Source organism: Salmo salar, chromosome ssa19 (assembly GCF_905237065.1).
Source record: "Salmo salar chromosome ssa19, Ssal_v3.1, whole genome shotgun sequence".
NCBI lineage: Eukaryota > Metazoa > Chordata > Actinopteri > Salmoniformes > Salmonidae > Salmo > Salmo salar.
The window spans coordinates 87,375,800-87,401,006 of record NC_059460.1 but is presented as its reverse complement, the minus strand read 5'-3'; the positions used below and the strand labels follow the sequence as shown (position 1 = coordinate 87,401,006).

The 25,207-nt window shown below is 43.0% G+C and overlaps 1 protein-coding gene across 1 annotated transcript in view; it reads left to right on the top strand.

Annotated features, from left to right (window-relative positions):
* cry-dash (cryptochrome DASH) overlaps positions 1 to 25,207 on the top strand; it is a 41,492-nt gene that overhangs the window by 11,307 nt on the left and 4,978 nt on the right. Inside the window, exons 2-11 of the mRNA XM_014159920.2 lie at positions 1,210 to 1,382; positions 5,509 to 5,602; positions 7,847 to 7,977; positions 9,703 to 9,946; positions 13,724 to 13,797; positions 20,474 to 20,563; positions 22,359 to 22,438; positions 22,524 to 22,583; positions 22,797 to 22,954; positions 24,485 to 24,604. Of these exons, the coding sequence (XP_014015395.1) occupies positions 1,210 to 1,382; positions 5,509 to 5,602; positions 7,847 to 7,977; positions 9,703 to 9,946; positions 13,724 to 13,797; positions 20,474 to 20,563; positions 22,359 to 22,438; positions 22,524 to 22,583; positions 22,797 to 22,954; positions 24,485 to 24,604 (1,224 nt within the window). The remainder of the gene's footprint in view (positions 1 to 1,209; positions 1,383 to 5,508; positions 5,603 to 7,846; positions 7,978 to 9,702; positions 9,947 to 13,723; positions 13,798 to 20,473; positions 20,564 to 22,358; positions 22,439 to 22,523; positions 22,584 to 22,796; positions 22,955 to 24,484; positions 24,605 to 25,207) is intronic.

Genomic DNA, 25,207 nt, shown 5'->3' with positions numbered 1-25,207 from the left:
GGGCCCTCTATTGTAACCCCTGTGTTATCCAGGTGTTTCACTGGGCCCTCTATTGTAACCCCTGTGTTATCCAGCTGTTTCACTGGGCCCTCTACTCTATTGTAACCCCTGTGTTATCCAGGTGTTTCACTGGGCCCTCTATTGTAACCCCTGTGTTATCCAGCTGTTTCACTGGGCCCTCTATTGTAACCCCTGTGTTATCCAGCTGTTTCACTGGGCCCTCTATTGTAACCCCTGTGTTATCCAGCTGTTTCACTGGGCCCTCTATTGTAACCCCTGTGTTATCCAGGTGTTTCACTGGGCCCTCTATTTTAACCCCTGTGTTATCCAGGTGTTTCACTGGGCCCTCTATTGTAACCCCTGTGTTATCCAGGTGTTTCACTGGGCCCTCTACTCTATTGTAACCCCTGTGTTATCAAGCTGTTTCACTGGGCCCTCTATTGTAACCCCTGTGTTATCTAGGTGTTTCACTGGGCCCTCTATCGTAACCCCTGTGTTATCAAGCTGTTTCACTGGGCCCTCTACTCTATTGTAACCCCTGTGTTATCCAGGTGTTTCACTGGGCCCTCTATTTTAACCCCTGTGTTATCCAGGTGTTTCACTGGGCCCTCTATTGTAACCCCTGTGTTATCCAGGTGTTTCACTGGGCCCTCTATTGTAACCCCTGTGTTATCCAGGTGTTTCACTGGGCCCTCTATTGTAACCCCTGTGTTATCCAGGTGTTTCACTGGGCCCTCTATTGTAACCCCTGTTATCAAGCTGTTTCACTGGGCCCTCTATTGTAACCCCTGTGTTATCCAGGTGTTTCACTGGGCCCTCTACTCTATTGTAACCCCTGTGTTATCCAGGTGTTTCACTGGGCCCTCTACTCTATTGTAACCCCTGTGTTATCCAGGTGTTTCACTGGGCCCTCTATTGTAACCCCTGTGTTATCAAGCTGTTTCACTGGGCCCTCTATTGTAACCCCTGTGTTATCCAGGTGTTTCACTGGGCCCTCTACTCTATTGTAACCCCTGTGTTATCCAGGTGTTTCACTGGGCCCTCTATTGTAACCCCTGTGTTATCCAGGTGTTTCACTGGGCCCTCTACTCTATTTTAACCCCTGTGTTATCCAGGTGTTTCACTGGGCCCTCTACTCTATTGTAACCCCTGTGTTATCCAGGTGTTTCACTGGGCTCTCTACTCTATTGTAACCCCTGTGTTATCCAGGTGTTTCACTGGGCCCAGAGGAATGCTGAACACATCGTTCCCCTGTACTGTTTGGACCCTGGTCATTACCTGGGGACAGCCAACTACAACTTTCCCCGTACCGGCCCCTTCCGCCTGCGCTTCCTGCTGGACAGCATCCAGGACCTCAGGACCAGTTTGATACAGAGAGGCAGGTGAGAGGAGCTGAGCTGCTCTCGTCATAAAGACCGTACCATAATGTACCATACCACACCATAATCTACCATACCATAATGTACCACACCACAACCATACGTACCATAATGTACCACACCACAACCATAATGTACCACACCATAACCATAATGTACCACACCAGAACCATAATCTACCATACCATAATGTACCACACCGTACCATAATGTACCACACCACAACCATGCGTACCATAATGTACCACACCAGAACCATAATGTACCACACCACAACCACACCGTACCACACCATAACCCTAATGTACCATAATGTACCACACCACAACCCTACCGTACCACACCATAACCATAATGTACCATAATGTACCACCGCAGAACCATACCGTACCACACCATAACCATAATGTACCACACCAGAACCATAATGTACCACACCACAACCATACCGTACCACACCATAACCATAATGTACCATAATGTACCACACCACAACCACACCGTACCACACCATAACCATAATGTACCACACCATAACCATAATGTACCATAATGTACCACACCACAACCATAATGTACCACACCATAACCATACCACAACTTTGAGGTCAGTCAGTCATACTTTGCATGGCTGATGCTCCTAACCTATAACAGGTAGTATAGCCCCTTTCCTAACCCTATAACAGGTAGTATAGCCCCTGTCCTACCCTATAACAGGTAGTATACCCCTGTCCTACCCTATAACAGGTAGTATACCCCCTGTCCTACCCTATAACAGGTAGTATAGCCCCTGTCCTACCCTATAACAGGTAGTATAGCCCCTGTCCTACCCTATAACAGGTAGTATAGCCCCTGTCCTACCCTATAACAGGTAGTATAGCCCCTGTCCTACCCTATAACAGGTAGTATACCCCCTGTCCTACCCTATAACAGGTAGTATACCCCCTGTCCTACCCTATAACAGGTAGTATACCCCCTTTCCTGCCCTATAACAGGTAGTATATCCCCTGTCCTAACCTATAACAGGTAGTATAGCCCCTGTCCTACCCTATAACAGGTAGTATAGCCCCTGTCCTACCCTATAACAGGTAGTATAGCCCCTGTCCTACCCTATAACAGGTAGTATAGCCCCTGTCCTACCCTATAACAGGTAGTATAGCCCCTGTCCTACCCTATAACAGGTAGTATAGCCCCTGTCCTACCCTATAACAGGTAGTATAGCCCCTGTCCTACCCTATAACAGGTAGTATAGCCCCTGTCCTACCCTATAACAGGTAGTATACCCCCTGTCCTACCCTATAACAGGTAGTATAGCCCCTGTCCTACCCTATAACAGGTAGTATACCCCCTGTCCTACCCTATAACAGGTAGTATAGCCCCTGTCCTACCCTATAACAGGTAGTATACCCCTGTCCTACCCTATAACAGGTAGTATAACCCCTGTCCTACCCTATAACAGGTAGTATACCCCTGTCCTACCCTATAACAGGTAGTATAGCCCTGTCCTACCCTATAACAGGTAGTATAGCCCCTGTCCTACCCTATAACAGGTAGTATAGCCCCTGTCCTACCCTATAACAGGTAGTATAGCCCCTGTCCTACCCTATAACAGGTAGTATAGCCCCTGTCCTACCCTATAACAGGTAGTATAGCCCCTGTCCTACCCTATAACAGGTAGTATAGCCCCTGTCCTACCCTATAACAGGTAGTATAGCCCCTGTCCTACCCTATAACAGGTAGTATAGCCCCTGTCCTACCCTATAACAGGTAGTATAGCCCCTGTCCTACCCTATAACAGGTAGTATACCCCCTGTCCTACCCTATAACAGGTAGTATAGCCCCTGTCCTATCCTATAACAGGTAGTATACCCCCTGTCCTACCCTATAACAGGTAGTATACCCCTGTCCTACCCTATAACAGGTAGTATACCCCTGTCCTACCCTATAACAGGTAGTATAACCCCTGTCCTACCCTATAACAGGTAGTATACCCCTGTCCTACCCTATAACAGGTAGTATACCCCCTGTCCTACCCTATAACAGGTAGTATAGCCCCTGTCCTACCCTATAACAGGTAGTATAGCCCCTGTCCTACCCTATAACAGGTAGTATAGCCCCTGTCCTACCCTATAACAGGTAGTATAGCCCCTGTCCTACCCTATAACAGGTAGTATAGCCCCTGTCCTACCCTATAACAGGTAGTATAGCCCCTGTCCTACCCTATAACAGGTAGTATAGCCCCTGTCCTACCCTATAACAGGTAGTATAGCCCCTGTCCTACCCTATAACAGGTAGTATACCCCTGTCCAAAGCTCTCCAGCTCTTTATTATATGTAGTGATAATAACAACGGCAGGTTCAGGACTCACCTGGGCTTCTACTGGTTTTCTTGGAGTGGTCTATCAGAGATCAGGCTTGGAGTGGTCTATCAGAGATCAGGCTTGGAGTGGTCTATCAGAGATCAGGCTTGGAGTGGTCTGCCAGAGATCAGGCTTGGAGTGGTCTGCCAGAGATCAGGCTTGGAGTGGTCTGCCAGAGATCAGGCTTGGAGTGGTCTATCAGAGATCAGGCTTGGAGTGGTCTATCAGAGATCAGGCTTGGAGTGGTCTATCAGAGATCAGGCTTGGAGTGGTCTATCAGAGATCAGGCTTGGAGTGGTCTATCAGAGATCAGGCTTGGAGTGGTCTATCAGAGATCAGGCTTGGAGTGGTCTGCCAGAGATCAGGCTTGGAGTGGTCTATCAGAGATCAGGCTTGGAGTGGTCTATCAGAGATCAGGCTTGGAGTGGTCTGCCAGAGATCAGGCTTGGAGTGGTCTATCAGAGATCAGGCTTGGAGTGGTCTATCAGAGATCAGGCTTGGAGTGGTCTATCAGAGATCATGGTCTATCAGAGATCAGGCTTGGAGTGGTCTGCCAGAGATCAGGCTTGGAGTGGTCTATCAGAGATCAGGCTTGGAGTGGTCTATCAGAGATCAGGCTTGGAGTGGTCTATCAGAGATCAGGCTTGGAGTGGTCTACCAGAGATCAGGCTTGGAGTGGTCTGCCAGAGATCATGGTCTATCAGAGATCAGGCTGGGGTCTGCCAGAGATCAGGCTTGGGGGTCTATCAGAGATCAGGCTTGGAGTGGTCTATCAGAGATCAGGCTGGGGGTCTATCAGAGATCAGGCTTGGAGTGGTCTGCCAGAGATCAGGCTTGGAGTGGTCTATCAGAGATCAGGCTTGGAGTGGTCTATCAGAGATCAGGTCTATCAGAGATCAGGCTTGGAGTGGTCTGCCAGAGATCAGGCTTGGAGTGGTCTATCAGAGATCAGGCTTGGAGTGGTCTATCAGAGATCAGGCTTGGAGTGGTCTATCAGAGATCAGGCTTGGAGTGGTCTATCAGAGATCAGTGGAGGGTCTATCAGAGATCAGGCTTGGAGTGGTCTATCAGAGATCAGGTCTATCAGAGATCAGGTCTATCAGAGATCAGGTCTATCAGAGATCAGGCTTGGAGTGGTCTGCCAGAGATCAGGCTTGGAGTGGTCTATCAGAGATCAGGTCTATCAGAGATCAGGCTTGGAGTGGTCTATCAGAGATCAGGTCTATCAGAGATCAGGTCTATCAGAGATCAGGCTTGGAGTGGTCTGCCAGAGATCATGCTTGGAGTGGTCTATCAGAGATCAGGTCTATCAGAGATCAGGTCTATCAGAGATCAGGTCTATCAGAGATCAGGTCTATCAGAGATCAGGTCTATCAGAGATCAGGCTTGGAGTGGTCTATCAGAGATCAGGCTTGGAGTGGTCTATCAGAGATCAGGCTTGGATTGGTCTATCAGAGATCAGGTCTATCAGAGATCAGGCTTGCTGATTCAGTGCTTCTTTTTATATCCCTGTTGAAGACACTTTTTTTTAAAATAAAGATTATTTTAATGTATGGTTTGAAATGAGCATTTATTTTATGATGTGAAGCACTTGGTTACTTGTATTGAAAAGCGCTATAAGCAAAATAAAGTTACTATTGTTTACATTAACAGAGCCTTCATCCCATTCTGTTTATACGAGAGAGAGATATGACTAATCCACTACCCAGGATGCAGCTTGCTCTCAGACTGTGTTAACTGGTGCCACTGTGTATTTTTTTCTTCTTCCAGCACCCTGGTGGTGAGACGGGGCAGGCCAGAGCAGGTGGTTGGGGACCTCATTAAGCAGCTCGGTTCTGTTAGCGCTGTGGCCTTCCATGAAGAGGTTAGTAAGTTAGTACACAGCATATTAATAACTCTCTTATTTATCACGGCTATAGCAACATCATATCTATCAATATATGTATCTTACTCACCACTATAGATACTGTATCTAATGCATTTATTTCAATTGACTGATTTCCTTATATGAAATGAAATTGTTGCGTTTATATTTGTGTTCATTTGTATACAGTACCAATCAAAAGTTTGGATACACCGACTCATTCAAGGGTTTTTCTTTATTTTTACTATTTTCTACATTGTAGAATAGTAGTGTAGACATCAAAACTATGAAATAACACATATGGAATCATGTAGTAAACAAACCCAAATATATATGAGATTCTTCAAAGTTGCCACCCTTTGACAGCTTTGCACGGTCTTCGCATTCTGTCAACCAGCTTCACCTAGAATGCTTTTCCAACAGTCTTGAAGGAGTTCCCACATATGCTGAGCACTTGTTGGCTGCTTTTCCTTCACTCTGCGGTCCAACTCATCCCAAACCATCTCAATTGGGTTGAGGTCAGGTGATTGTGGAGGCCAGGTCATCTGATGCAGCACTTCATCACTCTCCTTCTTGGTCAAATATCCCTTACACAGCCTGGAGGTGTGTGTTGGGTCATTGTCCTGTTGAAAAACAAATGATAGTCCCGCTAAGTCCAAACCAGATGGGATGGTGTATCGCTGCAGAATGCTGTGGTAGCCATGCTGGTTAAGTGTGCCTTGAATTCTAAATAAATCACTGACCGTGTCACCAGCAAAGCACCCCCACACCATCACACCTCCTCTTCCATGCTTCACGGTGGGAACCACACATGCGGAGATCATCCGTTCACCTATTCTGTATCTCACAAAGACACAGCGGTTGGAAACAAAAATCTCAAATTTTGACTCATCAGACCAAAGGACAGATTTCCACCAGTCTAATGTCCATTGCTCGTGTTTCTTGGTCCAAGCAAGTCTCTTCTTATTATTGGTGTCCTTTAGTAGTGGTTTCTTTGCAGCAATTCAACCATAATTCCCATAATCCTATATCTCTATCATCCTATATCTATATCTCCCATCACTCTATCATTCTATATCTCTATCATCCTATATCTATATCTCCCATCACGCTATCATTCTGTATCTATATCTCTATCATCCTATATCTATATCTCCCATCACTCTATTATTCTGTATCTCTATCATCCTATATCTATATCTCCCATCACTCTATCATCCTATATCTATATCTCCCATCACGCTATCATTCTGTATCTATATCTCCCATCATTCTATATCTCTATCATCCTATATCTATATCTCCCATCACTCTATCATCCTATATCTATATCTCCCATCACTCTACCATTCTATATCTCTATCATCCTTTATCTATATCTCCCATCATTCTATATCTCTATCATCCTATATCTATATCGCTCATCACTCTATCATTCTATATCTCTATCATCCTATATCTATATCTCCCATATTATATCATCACTCTATCATTCTGTATCTCTATCATCCTATATCTATATCTCCCATCACTCTATCATTCTGTATCTCTATCATCCTATATCTATATCTCCCATCACTCTATCATTCTGTATCTCTATCATCCTATATCTATATCTCCCATCACTCTATTATTCTGTATCTCTATCATTCTATATCTATATCTCCCATCACTCTATTATTCTGTATCTCTATCATTCTATATCTATATCTCCCATCACTCTATCATCCTATATCTAGATATATATCTATATATCTCTCCACCTTAGTAGTCCAGGTCTCTCCTTTAAAATGTGTATTTTTGTCTCAATGAGACTAACCTGTTTAAATTAAATCAGATAGTATAGACATATACATGGGTTGATAGTTTACCAACAAATCTGACGAGTGCTGACGAGTGCTGTGGGGCAAAACAGACAAGTTTGGCTTAGGTTGTTGACAAGATGTGAACTAAATTTAGTCTCCAACACATTTGCACAATGAGTACTTATTGTCTCTCGTTCATCATTAAGGTTGTTGGTTTGCTGGCTAGAGAATTTTAGCCATATTAGGCATAGATCTTAGTCAAAACACCTCAAAACAAGTCATGGTATCAAGAACAAGATGGAACTAGCTGAAACGAGTCACTTACGATTCCTCACATGGTAGTTTCTTGTCATTGTTGCTAGCGATCTGACCATTCAGAATCGTAACGCACTCCTTCCGTCCTCATCGTTGTGTTGTGTTTTGTTATCCACTCCTGTAGGTGGCGCCAGAGGACCAGCAGGTGGAGAGAGGACTGAGGGATATTTGTTCTCAGATGAAGGTTAAAGTTCACACCTGCTGGGGGTCGACACTGTACCACCGAGACGACCTCCCTTTCAACCACCTATCCAGGTGAGAGAAGACCACAGGGGTCAAGATCAAGTTCATTTGATTTTATTCATGTGACAGAGAAAGTTGTCCTCTGAGATTGGGCTGCTCAGCGCAGGCTCTCACTGCCTGGATAATCACTACAATATGAAGTCAAGCTCTCACTGCCCGGATAATCACTCCAATATGAAGTCAGGCTCTCACTGCCTGGATAATCACTCCAATATGAAGTCAGGCTCTCACTGCCTGGATAATCACTCCAATATGAAGTCAGGCTCTCACTGCCTGGATAATCACTCCAATATGAAGTCAGGCTCTCACTGCCTGGATAATCACTACAATATGAAGTCAAGCTCTCACTGCCTGGATAATCACTCCAATATGAAGTCAGGCTCTCAACTGCCTGGGTAATCACTCCAATATGAAGTCAGGCTCTCACTGCCTGGATAATCACTACAATATGAAGTCAGGCTCTCACTGCCTGGATAATCACTCCAATATGAAGTCAGGCTCTCAACTGCCTGGATAATCACTCCAATATGAAGTCAGGCTCTCACTGCCTGGATAATCACTCCAATATGAAGTCAGGCTCTCACTGCCTGGATAATCACTACAATATGAAGTCAAGCTCTCACTGCCTGGATAATCACTCCAATATGAAGTCAGGCTCTCAACTGCCTGGATAATCACTCCAATATGAAGTCAGGCTCTCACTGCCTGGATAATCACTCCAATATGAAGTCAGGCTCTCAACTGCCTGGATAATCACTCCAATATGAAGTCAGGCTCTCAACTGCCTGGATAATCACTCCAATATGAAGTCAGGCTCTCACTGCCTGGATAATCACTCCAATATGAAGTCAGGCTCTCACTGCCTGGATAATCACTCCAATATGAAGTCAGGCTCTCAACTGCCTGGATAATCACTCCAATATGAAGTCAGGCTCTCACTGCCTGGATAATCACTCCAATATGAAGTCAGGCTCTCAACTGCCTGGATAATCACTCCAATATGAAGTCAGGCTCTCACTGCCTGGATAATCACTCCAATATGAAGTCAGGCTCTCAACTGCCTGGATAATCACTCCAATATGAAGTCAGGCTCTCACTGCCTGGATAATCACTACAATATGAAGTCAGGCTCTCACTGCCTGGATAATCACTCCAATATGAAGTCAGGCTCTCACTGCCTGGATAATCACTCCAATATGAAGTCAGGCTCTCAACTGCCTGGATAATCACTCCAATATGAAGTCAGGCTCTCACTGCCTGGATAATCACTCCAATATGAAGTCAGGCTCTCAACTGCCTGGATAATCACTCCAATATGAAGTCAGGCTCTCACTGCCTGGATAATCACTACAATATGAAGTCAGGCTCTCACTGCCTGGATAATCACTCCAATATGAAGTCAGGCTCTCACTGCCTGGATAATCACTCCAATATGAAGTCAGGCTCTCACTGCCTGGATAATCACTCCAATATGAAGTCAGGCTCTCAACTGCCTGGATAATCACTCCAATATGAAGTCAGGCTCTCACTGCCTGGATAATCACTCCAATATGAAGTCAGGCTCTCACTGCCTGGATAATCACTCCAATATGAAGTCAGGCTCTCACTGCCTGGATAATCACTACAACATGAAGTCAGGCTCTCCTGTGATAGGCTGCCTGACATGTAACCCTTCTCTATCCTCTCCTGTGATAGGTTACCTGACATGTAACCCTGCTATTTCCTCTGCTGTGATAGGCTGCCTGACGTATACACCCAGTTCAGGAAGGCAGTGGAGACCCAGGGCAGGGTGAGGCCTGTCTTGCCCACCCTAGACCAGCTGAAGCCTCTCCCTCCTGGGTCAGGTCTGGATGAAGGCCCCATCCCCTCCCCAGAAGACCTGGAGCAGACAGATCCTGTTAGGGACCCTCGCTCTGCCTTCCCCTGCAGCGGGGGAGAGACTCAGGCCCTGGCCAGACTACAGCACTATTTCTGGGACACGGTGAGTACGTTTCAGTCACGTATGCAGAACAACTTACAGTTAGCGAATTCATCTTAAGATAGCTAGGTGAAACAACCACTCCTCTCAGTCATAACAAGTACAACATTTTCCTCATGCAGCTACATTCTCAAGAAAGGGTACAGTAATGGTCCGGTATTGTTCTGTTATAATGTAGGTTAGGGTCCGGTATTGTTCTGTTATAATGTAGGTTAGGGTCCGGTATTGTTCTTTTATAATGTAGGTTAGGGTCCGGTATTGTTCTGTTATAATGTAGGTTAGGGTCCGGTATTGTTCTGTTATAATGTAGGTTAGGGTCCGGTATTGTTCTTTTATAATGTAGGTTAGGGTCCAGTTATAGTGTAGTTTAGGGTCCAGTATTGTTCTGTTATAGTGTAGGTTAGGGTCCGGTATTGTTCTGTTATAATGTAGGTTAGGGTCCGGTATTGTTCTGTTATAATGTAGGTTAGGGTTCGGTATTGTTCTGTTATAATGTAGGTTAGGGTTCGGTATTGTTCTGTTATAATGTAGGTTAGGGTCCAGTATTGTTCTGTTATAATGTAGGTTAGGGTCCAGTATTGTTCTCTGAGGTACATAAAGTCTAAATACACATCATGTACCTTCAGAGGTAGCTAAGCATAATAATCTCACCTGGTACTGGTCACTGCCTTAAGGTACATGTGCGGATAAACTAGTACAATGGTACATATATTTGAATATAAAGGTACAATCATTGGGGTGGAGTGGGGTGACTTAGTGGGAGCGTGGCTTTCACTTAGTTATTTTTGGCCACCCGTGAGTGAAAGTGTTGTACCCATCTTTAAGTGGTCTATGGTTGTACTAATTAAAGTTTGTAGCATGTCCACTGCCAGTTCAGAAGTCTTTATAAATGTTTACTTAAGAGCATGTGATTATAAAGAGTTTTAATTTATATTGTAGTGTTGCTGTTGGCTTAACACTTGCTGGTCGGGGCTACAGTTTTGCAACTTAAAAAGGAACAAAAGTCTTTGTCACTGTGGTGCTACTCTAAAAAGGTACGTTTTGTACCTTTTGGCTCTTTTAAAGGAAAATGTCAACATAATCTCCAGCACCACAGAAACATCAACATACAGTATGTGATAATTGCACATTTCTAGGTTTTGTGGTAAAAAGAATATAGAGGAAGATGTGTGTTTCCAATGACATCATCGGTGTGCATCATGTGATTTCAACCAATTATGACGAGGCTTGCCTGCTAATTCACACGTCAGCCTCCCTATTCACACGTCAGCCTCCCCTCCCTATTCACACGTCAGCCTCCCCTCCCTATTCACACGTCAGCCCCCCCCTCCCTATTCACACGTCAGCCTCCCCTCCCTATTCACACGTCAGCCTCCCCTCCCTATTCACACGTCAGCCTCCCCTCCCTATTCACACGTCAGCCTCCCCTCCCTATTCACACGTCAGCCTCCCCTCCCTATTCACACGTCAGCCTCCCTATAGAGCGTCCCCTCCCTATTCACACGTCAGCGTCCCCTCCCTATTCACACGTCAGCCTCCCCTCCCTATTCACACGTCAGCCTCCCCTCCCTATTCACACGTCAGCCTCCCCTCCCTATTCACACTTCAGCCTCCCCTCCCTATTCACACGTCAGCCTCCCCTCCCTATTCACACGTCAGCCTCCCCTCCCTATTCACACGTCAGCCTCCCCTCCCTATTCACACGTCAGCCTCCCCTCCCTATTCACACGTCAGCCTCCCCTCCCTATTCACACGTCAGCCTCCCTATTCACACGTCAGCCTCCCTATTCACACGTCAGCCTCCCCTCCCTATTCACACGTCAGCCTCCCTATCACGTCGCCTCCCTATTCACACGTCAGCCTCCCCTCCCTATTCACACGTCAGCCTCCCCTCCCTATTCACACGTCAGCCTCCCTATTCACACGTCAGCCTCCCTATTCACACGTCAGCCTCCCCTCCCTATTCACACGTCAGCCTCCCCTCCCTATTCACACGTCAGCCTCCCCTCCCTATTCACACGTCAAGTTAGTGCAGCAGATAGTTAGCTGTTAAGTGGTGCAGATAGTTAGCTGTTAAGTGGTGCAGGTAGTTAGCTGTTAAGTGGTGCAGATAGTTAGCTGTTAAGTGGATGCAGATAGTTAGCTGTTAAGTGGTGCAGATAGTTAGCTGTTAAGTGGTGCAGATAGTTAGCTGTTAAGTGGTGCAGATAGTTAGCTGTTAAGTGGTGCAGATAGTTAGCTGTTAAGTGGTGCAGATAGTTAGCTGTTAAGTGGTGCAGATAGTTAGCTGTTAAGTGCAGCAGATAGTTAGCTGTTAAGTGCAGCAGATAGTTAGCTGTTAAGTGGTGCAGATAGTTAGCTGTTAAGTGGTGCAGATAGTTAGCTGTTAAGTGCAGAGGTAGCAGTGCAGAGAGTTAGCTGTTAAGTGCAGCAGATAGTTAGCTGTTAAGTGGTGCAGGTAGTTAGCTGTTAAGTGGTGCAGATAGTTAGCTGTTAAGTGGTGCAGATAGTTAGCTGTTAAGTGCAGCAGATAGTTAGCTGTTAAGTGGTGCAGATAGTTAGCTGTTAAGTGGAGCAGATAGTTAGCTGTTAAGTGCAGCAGATAGTTAGCTGTTAAGTGGTGCAGATAGTTAGCTGTTAAGTGGTGCAGATAGTTAGCTGTTAAGTGGTGCAGAGCCTGCTGCTTTAGTGTGGTGGATGTCACTGCATGATCTACAGTGGTAGTGGTACTTTCATCATGAATACCTTTCGTTTGGTCCAATGATAATATAGCAGACATACAGTACCAGTCAAAAGTTTGGATACACCTACTCATACCAGGGTTTATTTTGACTATTTTCTACATTGTAGAATAATAGTGAAGACATAAAAAATATGAAATAACACGCAATCATGTAGTAACCAAAAAAGGTGTTAAACAAATCAAAATATATTTGAGATTTTTCAAAGTAGCCACCTTTGCCTTGATGACTGCTTTGTACACTCTTGGCATTCTCTCAACCAGCTTCATGAAGTAGTCACCTGGAATGCATTTAAATGAACAAGGTGTGCCTTATTAAAAGTTAATTTGTGGAATCTCTTTCCTTAATGCTTTTTAGCCAATAATTTGTGTTGTGACAAGGTAGGAGTGGTATACAGAAGATAGCACTCTTTGGTAAAAGACCAAATCCATATTATAGCAAAAACAGCTCAAATGAGCAAAGTGAAATGACAGTCCATCATTACTTTGACTCACCTTCTTATCTTAATCTGGAAAATGTCAAGAACTATGAAAGTTTATTCAAGTGCACCTCCAGGCTGTGTAAGGGCTATTTGACCAAGAAGGAGAGTGATGAAGTGCTGCATCAGATGACCTGGCCTCCACAATCACCTGACCTCAACCCAATTTGAGATGGTTTGGGATGAGTTGGACCGCAGAGTGAAGGAAAAGCAGCCAACAAGTGCTCAGCGTATGTGGGAACTCCTTCAAGACTGTTTGGAAAAGCATTCGTCATGAAGCTGGTTGAGAGAATGTCAAGAGTGTGCAAAGCTGTCAAGGCAAAGGGTGGCTACTTTGAAGAATATAAAATATATTTTGATTTGTTTAACAGTTTTTTGGTTACTACATGATTCCATATGTGTTATTTCATAGTTTTGATGTCTTCACTATTATTCAACAATTAAGAAAATACTAAAAATAAAGAAACCCTTGAATGAGTAGGTGTGTCCAAACTTTTGACTGGTACTGTATGTGTTTGTTGTGTAGGATATTGTGATTCAGCTGGTATGTGTCTCATGCAGGATGCTGTGGCTACCTACAAGGAGACTCGTAACGGCCTGATAGGACTGGACTATTCCACCAAATTCTCCCCATGGTGAGTACCAGCATAGCCACGGGAAGTACGGGTGTTGAGGGTACTGCAGCACCCCCTGAACAATCAGAATGAAACCAGTAGCCCACTGGGCCTTTACTAGTATTACCGGACCGATATAGATGTCTGTAGCGCAGGCAACAGTGTTTTTCAGCGTCTTCGCTTTGGCAAAAACGTAGTTGTATAATTAAGAACAGTATCTTGCAAGATTCAATAGTTGGAATTGTAAGAGTTGTTGCCCTGCGATTGTCATTCTAATGTAATCCAGAGAGAACTAAACCCTGTCCTCAAACATTTACATCAAAAGGTCCATAGTTATGGGCAAAGACACAACAGCAACTGAGCACGTTGAGACATCAAGTGGTTTGTGATGATGTGATGGTGATGATGTCATGATGTGATGTGATGATGTGATATGATGTGATGATATGGTGATGTGATATGATGTGATGTCATGTCATGATGTGATGTCATGTGGTGATGTCATGGTGTGATGATGTCATGGTGTGATGATGTGATGTCATGATGTGATGTGATGATGTGACTCAGTTGGTAGAGCATGGTGCTTGCAACACCAGGGTTGTGAGTTCGATTCCCACGGGGGACCAGTACGAAAATGTATGCACTCGCTATAAAATGTATTAGCAGACCGATATAGATGTGTTCAGCGCTGGCAAAAAACAATATGCTGTATCTATAACTGTATTCTACAGGTTGGCTATAGACTGTATCTATAACTGTATTCTACAGGTTGGCTATAGACTGTATCTATAACTGTATTCTACAGGTTGGCTATAGACTGTATCTATAACTGTATTCTACAGGTTGGCTATAGACTGTATCTATAACTGTATTCTACAGGTTGGCTATAGACTGTATCTATAACTGTATTCTACAGGTTGGCTATAGACTGTATCTATAACTGTATTCTACAGGTTGGCTATAGGCTGTATCTATAACTGTATTCTACAGGTTGGCTATAGGCTGTATCTATAACTGTATTCTACAGGTTGGCTATAGGCTGTATCTATAACTGTATTCTACAGGTTGGCTATAGGCTGTATCTATAACTGTATTCTACAGGTTGGCTATAGACTGTATCTATAACTGTATTCTACAGGTTGGCTATAGACTGTATCTATAACTGTATTCTACAGGTTGGCTATAGACTGTATCTATAACTGTATTCTACAGGTTGGCTATAGACTGTATCTATAACTGTATTCTACAGGTTGGCTATAGACTGTATCTATAACTGTATTCTACAGGTTGGCTATAGACTGTATCTATAACTGTATTCTACAGGTTGGCTATAGACTGTATCTATAACTGTATTCTACAGGTTGGCTATAGACTGTATCTATAACTGTATTCTACAGGTTGGCTATAGACTGTATCTATAACTGTATTCTACAGGTTGGCTATAGACTGTATCTATAACTGTATTCTACAGGTTGGCTATAGACTGTATCTATAACTGTATTCTACAGGTTGGCTATAGACTGTATCTATAACTTTATTCTACAGGTTGGCTATAGACTGTATCTATAACTGTATTCTACAGGTTGGCTATAGACTAACTTTATTCTACAGGTTGGCTATAGACTGTATCTATAACTGTATTCTACAGGTTGGCTATAGACTGTATCTATAACTGTATTCTACAGGTTGGCTATAGGCTGTATCTATAACTGTATTCTACAGGTTGGCTATAGACTGTATCTATAACTGTATTCTACAGGTTGGCTATAGGCTGTATCTATAACTGTATTCTACAGGTTGGCTATAGGCTGTATCTATAACTGTATTCTACAGGTTGGCTATAGACTGTATCTATAACTGTATTCTACAGGTTGGCTATAGACTGTATCTATAACTGTATTCTACAGGTTGGCTATAGACTGTATCTATAACTGTATTCTACAGGTTGGCTATAGACTGTATCTATAACTGTATTCTACAGGTTGGCTATAGACTGTATCTATAACTGTATTCTACAGGTTGGCTATAGACTGTATCTATAACTGTATTCTACAGGTTGGCTATAGACTGTATCTATAACTGTATTCTACAGGTTGGCTATAGACTGTATCTATAACTGTATTCTACAGGTTGGCTATAGACTGTATCTATAACTGTATTCTACAGGTTGGCTATAGACTGTATCTATAACTGTATTCTACAGGTTGGCTATAGACTGTATCTATAACTGTATTCTACAGGTTGGCTATAGACTGTATCTATAACTTTATTCTACAGGTTGGCTATAGACTGTATCTATAACTGTATTCTACAGGTTGGCTATAGACTAACTTTATTCTACAGGTTGGCTATAGACTGTATCTATAACTGTATTCTACAGGTTGGCTATAGACTGTATCTATAACTGTATTCTACAGGTTGGCTATAGACTGTATCTATAACTGTATTCTACAGGTTGGCTATAGACTGTATCTATAACTGTATTCTACAGGTTGGCTATAGACTGTATCTATAACTGTATTCTACAGGTTGGCTATAGGCTGTATCTATAACTGTATTCTACAGGTTGGCTATAGGCTGTATCTATAACTGTATTCTACAGGTTGGCTATAGGCTGTATCTATAACTGTATTCTACAGGTTGGCTATAGGCTGTATCTATAACTGTATTCTACAGGTTGGCTATAGACTGTATCTATAACTGTATTCTACAGGTTGGCTATAGACTGTATCTATAACTGTATTCTACAGGTTGGCTATAGACTGTATCTATAACTGTATTCTACAGGTTGGCTATAGGCTGTATCTATAACTGTATTCTACAGGTTGGCTATAGGCTGTATCTATAACTGTATTCTACAGGTTGGCTATAGGCTGTATCTATAACTGTATTCTACAGGTTGGCTATAGACTGTATCTATAACTGTATTCTACAGGTTGGCTATAGACTGTATCTATAACTGTATTCTACAGGTTGGCTATAGACTGTATCTATAACTGTATTCTACAGGTTGGCTATAGGCTGTATCTATAACTGTATTCTACAGGTTGGCTATAGGCTGTATCTATAACTGTATTCTACAGGTTGGCTATAGGCTGTATCTATAACTGTATTCTACAGGTTGGCTATAGACTGTATCTATAACTGTATTCTACAGGTTGGCTATAGGCTGTATCTATAACTGTATTCTACAGGTTGGCTATAGACTGTATCTATAACTGTATTCTACAGGTTGGCTATAGGCTGTATCTATAACTGTATTCTACAGGTTGGCTATAGACTGTATCTATAACTGTATTCTACAGGTTGGCTATAGACTGTATCTATAACTGTATTCTACAGGTTGGCTATAGACTGTATCTATAACTGTATTCTACAGGTTGGCTATAGGCTGTATCTATAACTGTATTCTACAGGTTGGCTATAGACTGTATCTATAACTGTATTCTACAGGTTGGCTATAGGCTGTATCTATAACTGTATTCTACAGGTTGGCTATAGACTATCTATTACTGTATTCTACAGGTTGGCTATAGGCTGTATCTATAACTGTATTCTACAGGTTGGCTATAGACTGTATCTATAACTGTATTCTACAGGTTGGCTATAGACTGTATCTATAACTGTATTCTACAGGTTGGCTATAGGCTGTATCTATAACTGTATTCTACAGGTTGGCTATAGGCTGTATCTATAACTGTATTCTACAGGTTGGCTATAGGCTGTATCTATAACTGTATTCTACAGGTTGGCTATAGGCTGTATCTATAACTGTATTCTACAGGTTGGCTATAGGCTGTATCTATAACTGTATTCTACAGGTTGGCTATAGGCTGTATCTATAACTGTATTCTACAGGTTGGCTATAGACTGTATCTATAACTGTATTCTACAGGTTGGCTATAGACTGTATCTATAACTGTATTCTACAGGTTGGCTATAGGCTGTATCTATAACTGTATTCTACAGGTTGGCTATAGACTGTATCTATAACTGTATTCTACAGGTTGGCTATAGACTGTATCTATAACTGTATTCTACAGGTTGGCTATAGACTGTATCTATAACTGTATTCTACAGGTTGGCTATAGGCTGTATCTATAACTGTATTCTACAGGTTGGCTATAGGCTGTATCTATAACTGTATTCTACAGGTTGGCTATAGACTGTATCTATAACTGTATTCTACAGGTTGGCTATAGACTGTATCTATAACTGTATTCTACAGGTTGGCTATAGGCTGTATCTATAACTGTATTCTACAGGTTGGCTATAGACTGTATCTATAACTGTATTCTACAGGTTGGCTATAGGCTGTATCTATAACTGTATTCTACAGGTTGGCTATAGACTGTATCTATAACTGTATTCTACAGGTTGGCTATAGACTGTATCTATAACTGTATTCTACAGGTTGGCTATAGACTGTATCTATAACTGTATTCTACAGGTTGGCTATAGACTGTATCTATAACTGTATTCTACAGGTTGGCTATAGACTGTATCTATAACTGTATTCTACAGGTTGGCTATAGACTGTATCTATAACTGTATTCTACAGGTTGGCTATAGACTGTATCTATAACTGTATTCTACAGGTTGGCTATAGACTGTATCTATAACTGTATTCTACAGGTTGGCTATAGGCTGTATCTATAACTGTATTCTACAGGTTGGCTATAGACTGTATCTATAACTGTATTCTACAGGTTGGCTATAGGCTGTATCTATAACTGTATTCTACAGGTTGGCTATAGGCTGTATCTATAACTGTATTCTACAGGTTGGCTATAGACTGTATCTATAACTGTATTCTACAGGTTGGCTATAGACTGTATCTATAACTGTATTCTACAGGTTGGCTATAGACTGTATCTATAACTGTATTCTACAGGTTGGCTATAGACTGTATCTATAACTGTATTCTACAGGTTGGCTATAGACTGTATCTATAACTGTATTCTACAGGTTGGCTATAGACTGTATCTATAACTGTATTCTACAGGTTGGCTATAGACTGTATCTATAACTGTATTCTACAGGTTGGCTATAGACTGTATCTATAACTGTATTCTACAGGTTGGCTATAGACTGTATCTATAACTGTATTCTACAGGTTGGCTATAGACTGTATCTATAACTGTATTCTACAGGTTGGCTATAGACTGTATCTATAACTGTATTCTACAGGTTGGCTATAGACTGTATCTATAACTGTATTCTACAGGTTGGCTATAGACTGTATCTATAACTGTATTCTACAGGTTGGCTATAGACTGTATCTATAACTTTATTCTACAGGTTGGCTATAGACTGTATCTATAACTGTATTCTACAGGTTGGCTATAGACTAACTTTATTCTACAGGTTGGCTATAGACTGTATCTATAACTGTATTCTACAGGTTGGCTATAGACTGTATCTATAACTGTATTCTACAGGTTGGCTATAGACTGTATCTATAACTGTATTCTACAGGTTGGCTATAGGCTGTATCTATAACTGTATTCTACAGGTTGGCTATAGACTGTATCTATAACTGTATTCTACAGGTTGGCTATAGACTGTATCTATAACTGTATTCTACAGGTTGGCTATAGGCTGTATCTATAACTGTATTCTACAGGTTGGCTATAGGCTGTATCTATAACTGTATTCTACAGGTTGGCTATAGGCTGTATCTATAACTGTATTCTACAGGTTGGCTATAGGCTGTATCTATAACTGTATTCTACAGGTTGGCTATAGACTGTATCTATAACTGTATTCTACAGGTTGGCTATAGACTATCTATAACTGTATTCTACAGGTTGGCTATAGGCTGTATCTATAACTGTATTCTACAGGTTGGCTATAGGCTGTATCTATAACTGTATTCTACAGGTTGGCTATAGACTGTATCTATAACTGTATTCTACAGGTTGGCTATAGGCTGTATCTATAACTGTATTCTACAGGTTGGCTATAGACTGTATCTATAACTGTATTCTACAGGTTGGCTATAGGCTGTATCTATAACTGTATTCTACAGGTTGGCTATAGACTGTATCTATAACTGTATTCTACAGGTTGGCTATAGACTGTATCTATAACTGTATTCTACAGGTTGGCTATAGACTGTATCTATAACTGTATTCTACAGGTTGGCTATAGACTGTATCTATAACTGTATTCTACAGGTTGGCTATAGACTGTATCTATAACTGTATTCTACAGGTTGGCTATAGGCTGTATCTATAACTGTATTCTACAGGTTGGCTATAGACTGTATCTATAACTGTATTCTACAGGTTGGCTATAGGCTGTATCTATAACTGTATTCTACAGGTTGGCTATAGACTGTATCTATAACTGTATTCTACAGGTTGGCTATAGACTGTATCTATAACTGTATTCTACAGGTTGGCTATAGGCTGTATCTATAACTGTATTCTACAGGTTGGCTATAGGCTGTATCTATAACTGTATTCTACAGGTTGGCTATAGACTGTATCTATAACTGTATTCTACAGGTTGGCTATAGGCTGTATCTATAACTGTATTCTACAGGTTGGCTATAGGCTGTATCTATAACTGTATTCTACAGGTTGGCTATAGGCTGTATCTATAACTGTATTCTACAGGTTGGCTATAGACTGTATCTATAACTGTATTCTACAGGTTGGCTATAGACTGTATCTATAACTGTATTCTACAGGTTGGCTATAGGCTGTGTCTCCCCCAGGTATATCTACCAACAGATCAAGAAGTATGAGAGTGAACGAACAGCCAATCAGAGCACATACTGGTGAGTTCCTTCCTGCTATCTCATATCCTGTTGTTTTCAGGAACATGATGAGATCAGTCACTAAATCCATGTTTATCTCCTGTTATGTACAATACCAGGAAAAATGTTTTTGAACACCTACTCATTCCAGGGTTTTTATTTGTAATATTTTCTACATAGTATAATAATAGTTAAGACATCAAAACTATGCAATAACACATATGTTATCATGTAGTAAGCAAAAAAGTGTTAAACAAATCAAAATATATTTGATATTTGAGATTCTTCAAAGTAGCCACCCTTTGCCTTGATGACAGCTTTGCACACTCTTGGCATTCTCTCAACCAGCTTCACCTGGAATGCTTTTCCAACAGTCTTGAAGGAGTTCCCACATATACCTGAGCACTTGTTGGCTGCTTTTCCTTCACTCTGCGGTCCAACTCATCCCAAACCATCTCAATTGGGTTGAGGTCAGGTGATTGTGGAGGCCAGGTCATCTGATGCAGCACTCCATCACTCTCCTTGGTCAAATAGCTCTTACACAGCCTGGAGGTGTGTTGGGTCATTGTCCTGTTGAAAAACAAATGATAGTCCCACTAAGTGCAAACCAGCATATCCTTGCAGAATGCTGTGGTAGCCATGCTGGTTAAGTGTGCCTTGAATTCTAAATAAATCACACAGTGTCACCAGCTAAGCACCCCTACACAATCACACCACCTCCTCCATGCTTCACGGTGGGAACCACACATGCAGACATCATCCGTTCACCTATTCTGTATCTCACAAAGACACAGCGGTTGGAACCAAAAATCTCAAATTTGGACTCATCAGACCAAAGGACAAATTTCCACCTGTCTAATGTCCATTGCTCATGTTTCTTGGCCCAAGGAAGTCTCTTCTTCTTATTGGTGTCCTTTAGTAGTGGTTTCTTTGCAGCAATTTGACCATGAAGGCCTGATTCATGCAGTCTCCTCTGAACAGTTGATGTTGAGATGTGTCTGTTACTTGAACTCTGTGAAGCATTTATTTGGGCTGCAATTTCTGAGGCTGTTAACTCTAATGGGAAAGGGAAAGGGCGATACCTAGTCATCCTAGTAACTTTGGGTCTTTCTTTCCTGTGGCGGTTCTCATGAGAGCCAGTTTCATCATAGCGCTTGGTGGTTTTTGCAACTGCACTTGAAGAAACGTTCAAAGTTCTTGACATTTTCCGCATTGGCTGACCTTCATGTCTTAAAGTAATGATGGACTGTTGTTTCTCTTTGCTTATTTGAGCTGTTCTTGCCATAACATGGACTTGGTCTTTTACCAAGTAGGGCTATCTTCTGTATACCTCCCTACCTTGTCACAACAGAACTGACTGGCTCAAACGCATTAAGAAGGAAAGAAATTCCCCAAATTAACTTTTAACAAGGCACACCTGTTAATTGAAATGTATTCCAGGTGACTACCTCATGAAGCTGGTTGAGAGAATGCAAAGAGTGTACAAAGCTGTCATCAAGCCAAAGGATGTCTACTTTGAAGAATCTAAAATGTAAAATATATATATTTTTCTTACAATATGATTCCATATGTGTTATTTCACAGTTTTGATGTCTTCACTATTATTCTACAATGTAGAAAATAGTAACAATAAAGAAAAACCCTGGAATGAGTAGGTGTGTCCAGACGTTTGAACTGGTACTGTAGCTGTGATGAGCCAGGCTAGCAGGGTGGCTGGGTAGGAGACGCACCTTGTAGTGTAATTAGTTCAGGTAACTGAATAGAAAAAAAGCTGGGGTTTTATTAAGCAAGGCTGACTGTACATGTCTTCCAACAGGGTGGTATTTGAGCTGCTCTGGAGAGACTATTTTAAGTTTATAGGAGCCAAATACGGAGACAGACTGTTTGACATCAAAGGTAAAGTTGGAAAGCCAGTTGTGTATGTTGTCTTCATCTGAAGCTTATTGCACATTATCTCATGGTTGTTATGTGTTCTCATCAGGCCTTCAGGACAAATCCATCCCTTGGAAGAAGGACATGAATCTGTTCAATGCATGGAAAGGTTAGGGAGAAATCATTACAAATCTGTAGTCTTTACAATACCACTCTAGATCTAGGAGGTGACTACACAGAGCTGTATAAGGCAAGTATAGGGACTGAAAGTCTGTGGGATGCACTGTGATAAATATACCATGGAGTGGATACCGTAACAATGTTCAAACTAATATCTCTCAGACTACTGAGTTGTTGTAACTCCTCTGTCTCGTTATTCTAGAGGGTCGTACCGGGGTGCCGTTCGTTGATGCCAACATGCGAGAGCTGGCGCTGACAGGGTTCATGTCTAACAGGGGTCGCCAAAACGTAGCCAGCTTCCTCACCAAGGACCTGGGACTAGACTGGAGGATGGGGGCCGAGTGGTTCCACTACTTACTGGTGAGGCTCCTGGCCAGGGTTAGGACCTGGGTTGGGGTTAGGACCTGGGTTCGGGGTTAGGACCTGGGTTGGGGTTAGGACCTGGGTCGGGGTTAGGACCTGGGTCGGGGTTAGGACCTCGGTCGGGGTTAGGACCTGGGTCGGGGTTAGGACCTGGGTCGGGGTTAGGACCTGGGTCGGGGTTAGGACCTGGGGCTGGACTGGAGGATGGGGTCGAGTGGTTCCACTACTTACTGGTGAGGCTGGTGCCCAAGCCTTAATCAACCCCTAGCCCCTACCTTTGACCCCTTGTCTCCCTCTGCACTTAGATCTGAAAGGATAGGACAGATGTATCCAAGGTGGTTGGAACTCGACCCAGCCTGTGATAGGACAGATGTATCCAAGGTGGTGGGAACTCGACCCAGCCTGTGATAGGACAGATGTATCCAAGGTGGTTGGAACTCGACCCAGCCTGTGATAGGACAGATGTCTCCAAGGTGGTGGGAACTCGACCCAGCCTGTGATAGGACAGATGTATCCAAGGTGGTTGGAACTCGACCCAGCCTGTGATAGGACAGATGTATCCAAGGTGGTGGGATCTCGACCCAGCCTGTGATAGGACAGATGTATCCAAGGTGGTGGGATCTCGACCCAGCCTGTGATAGGACAGATGTATCCAAGGTGGTTGGAACTCGACCCAGCCTGTGATAGGACAGATGTATCCAAGGTGGTTGGAACTCGACCCAGCCTGTGATAGGACAGATGTATCCAAGGTGGTTGGAACTCGACCCAGCCTGTGATAGGACAGATGTATCCAAGGTGGTTGGAACTCGACCCAGCCTGTGATAGGACAGATGTATCCAAGGTGGTGGGAACTCGACCCAGCCTGTGATAGGACAGATGTACCCAAGGTGGTGGGAACTCGACCCAGCCTGTGATAGGACAGATGTACCCAAGGTGGTTTCAACTCGACCCAGCCTGTGATAGGACAGATGTATCCAAGGTGGTGGGAACTCGACCCAGCCTGTGATAGGACAGATGTATCCAAGGTGGTTGGAACTCGACCCAGCCTGTGATAGGACAGATGTATCCAAGGTGGTGGGATCTCGACCCAGCCTGTGATAGGACAGATGTACCCAAGGTGGTGGGATCTCGACCCAGCCTGTGATAGGACAGATGTACCCAAGGTGGTGGGAACTCGACCCAGCCTGTGATAGGACAGATGTACCCAAGGTGGTTGGAACTCGACCCAGCCTGTGATAGGACAGATGTATCCAAGGTGGTTGGAACTCGACCCAGCCTGTGATAGGACAGATGTATCCAAGGAGGTTGGAACTCGACCCAGCCTGTGATAGGACAGATGTATCCAAGGTGGTTGGAACTCGACCCAGCATGTGATAGGGCAACATGTAACTATCATCCTAAGGCTTTATTTAGATAAATATATGACTGTGGGTATACCTATTGAATGGTTTCAGGTCACACCAGGCTGGTTAGGAGACCAGTAGTGGACAGTAACCTGACCAATCAGTTCCATCCCTCTACTTCCAGGTGGACCATGACGTGAGCAGTAACTATGGTAACTGGCTATACAGCGCGGGGATAGGAAATGACCCGAGAGAAAACAGGAAGTTCAACATGATCAAACAAGGACTCGACTACGACAACAACGTATGTTTCAGTCTGACCAGTAACAGTGTATAACTACCACAGCTTTACCTGAAGGAGACTGGAGATCATCCAGTCTCCAAAGCTAGTTGCTTCATAACTAGTTATCTGATGTTATGACGTCTGCTTCCTTGGGATTTACACGTAAAGGCAGGAGGACGCTCTAGCAATATACCGTACAATTACCCAGAACGTTTCTGCTATGACAACTTTGAGAAACTGTGTTTGTAATAACTAAGTGATTGTCCCCTTGAAGAGGATAGGAGACCATGTTAGACACGGGTTTTGTAATAAGTGATTGTCTCTTGTGGTGGAAATTCTACCTTTAACTAATAATGAGGAGAGGCATAGTCAATAATCAATCAAGGTATTACTTTTATTAAAAACGTATTATAATAAGGAGGAGGGCGCACCACCCACGCAGGTGAAATGAAGTGAGAGCCTCCTGTACAAAGAGTAGGTAATCCTTATATAGTCTAGCTGTCTTATGCAAACACATGATCTTATGTATGTGTGTGTGAGTACAGAAGGAGAGATGGAACTGGGTTACGGGGTACCGGGGTTCTTCCTCTAACAGTAGCTCAACGGTTCCCCCAAGTTGACTAT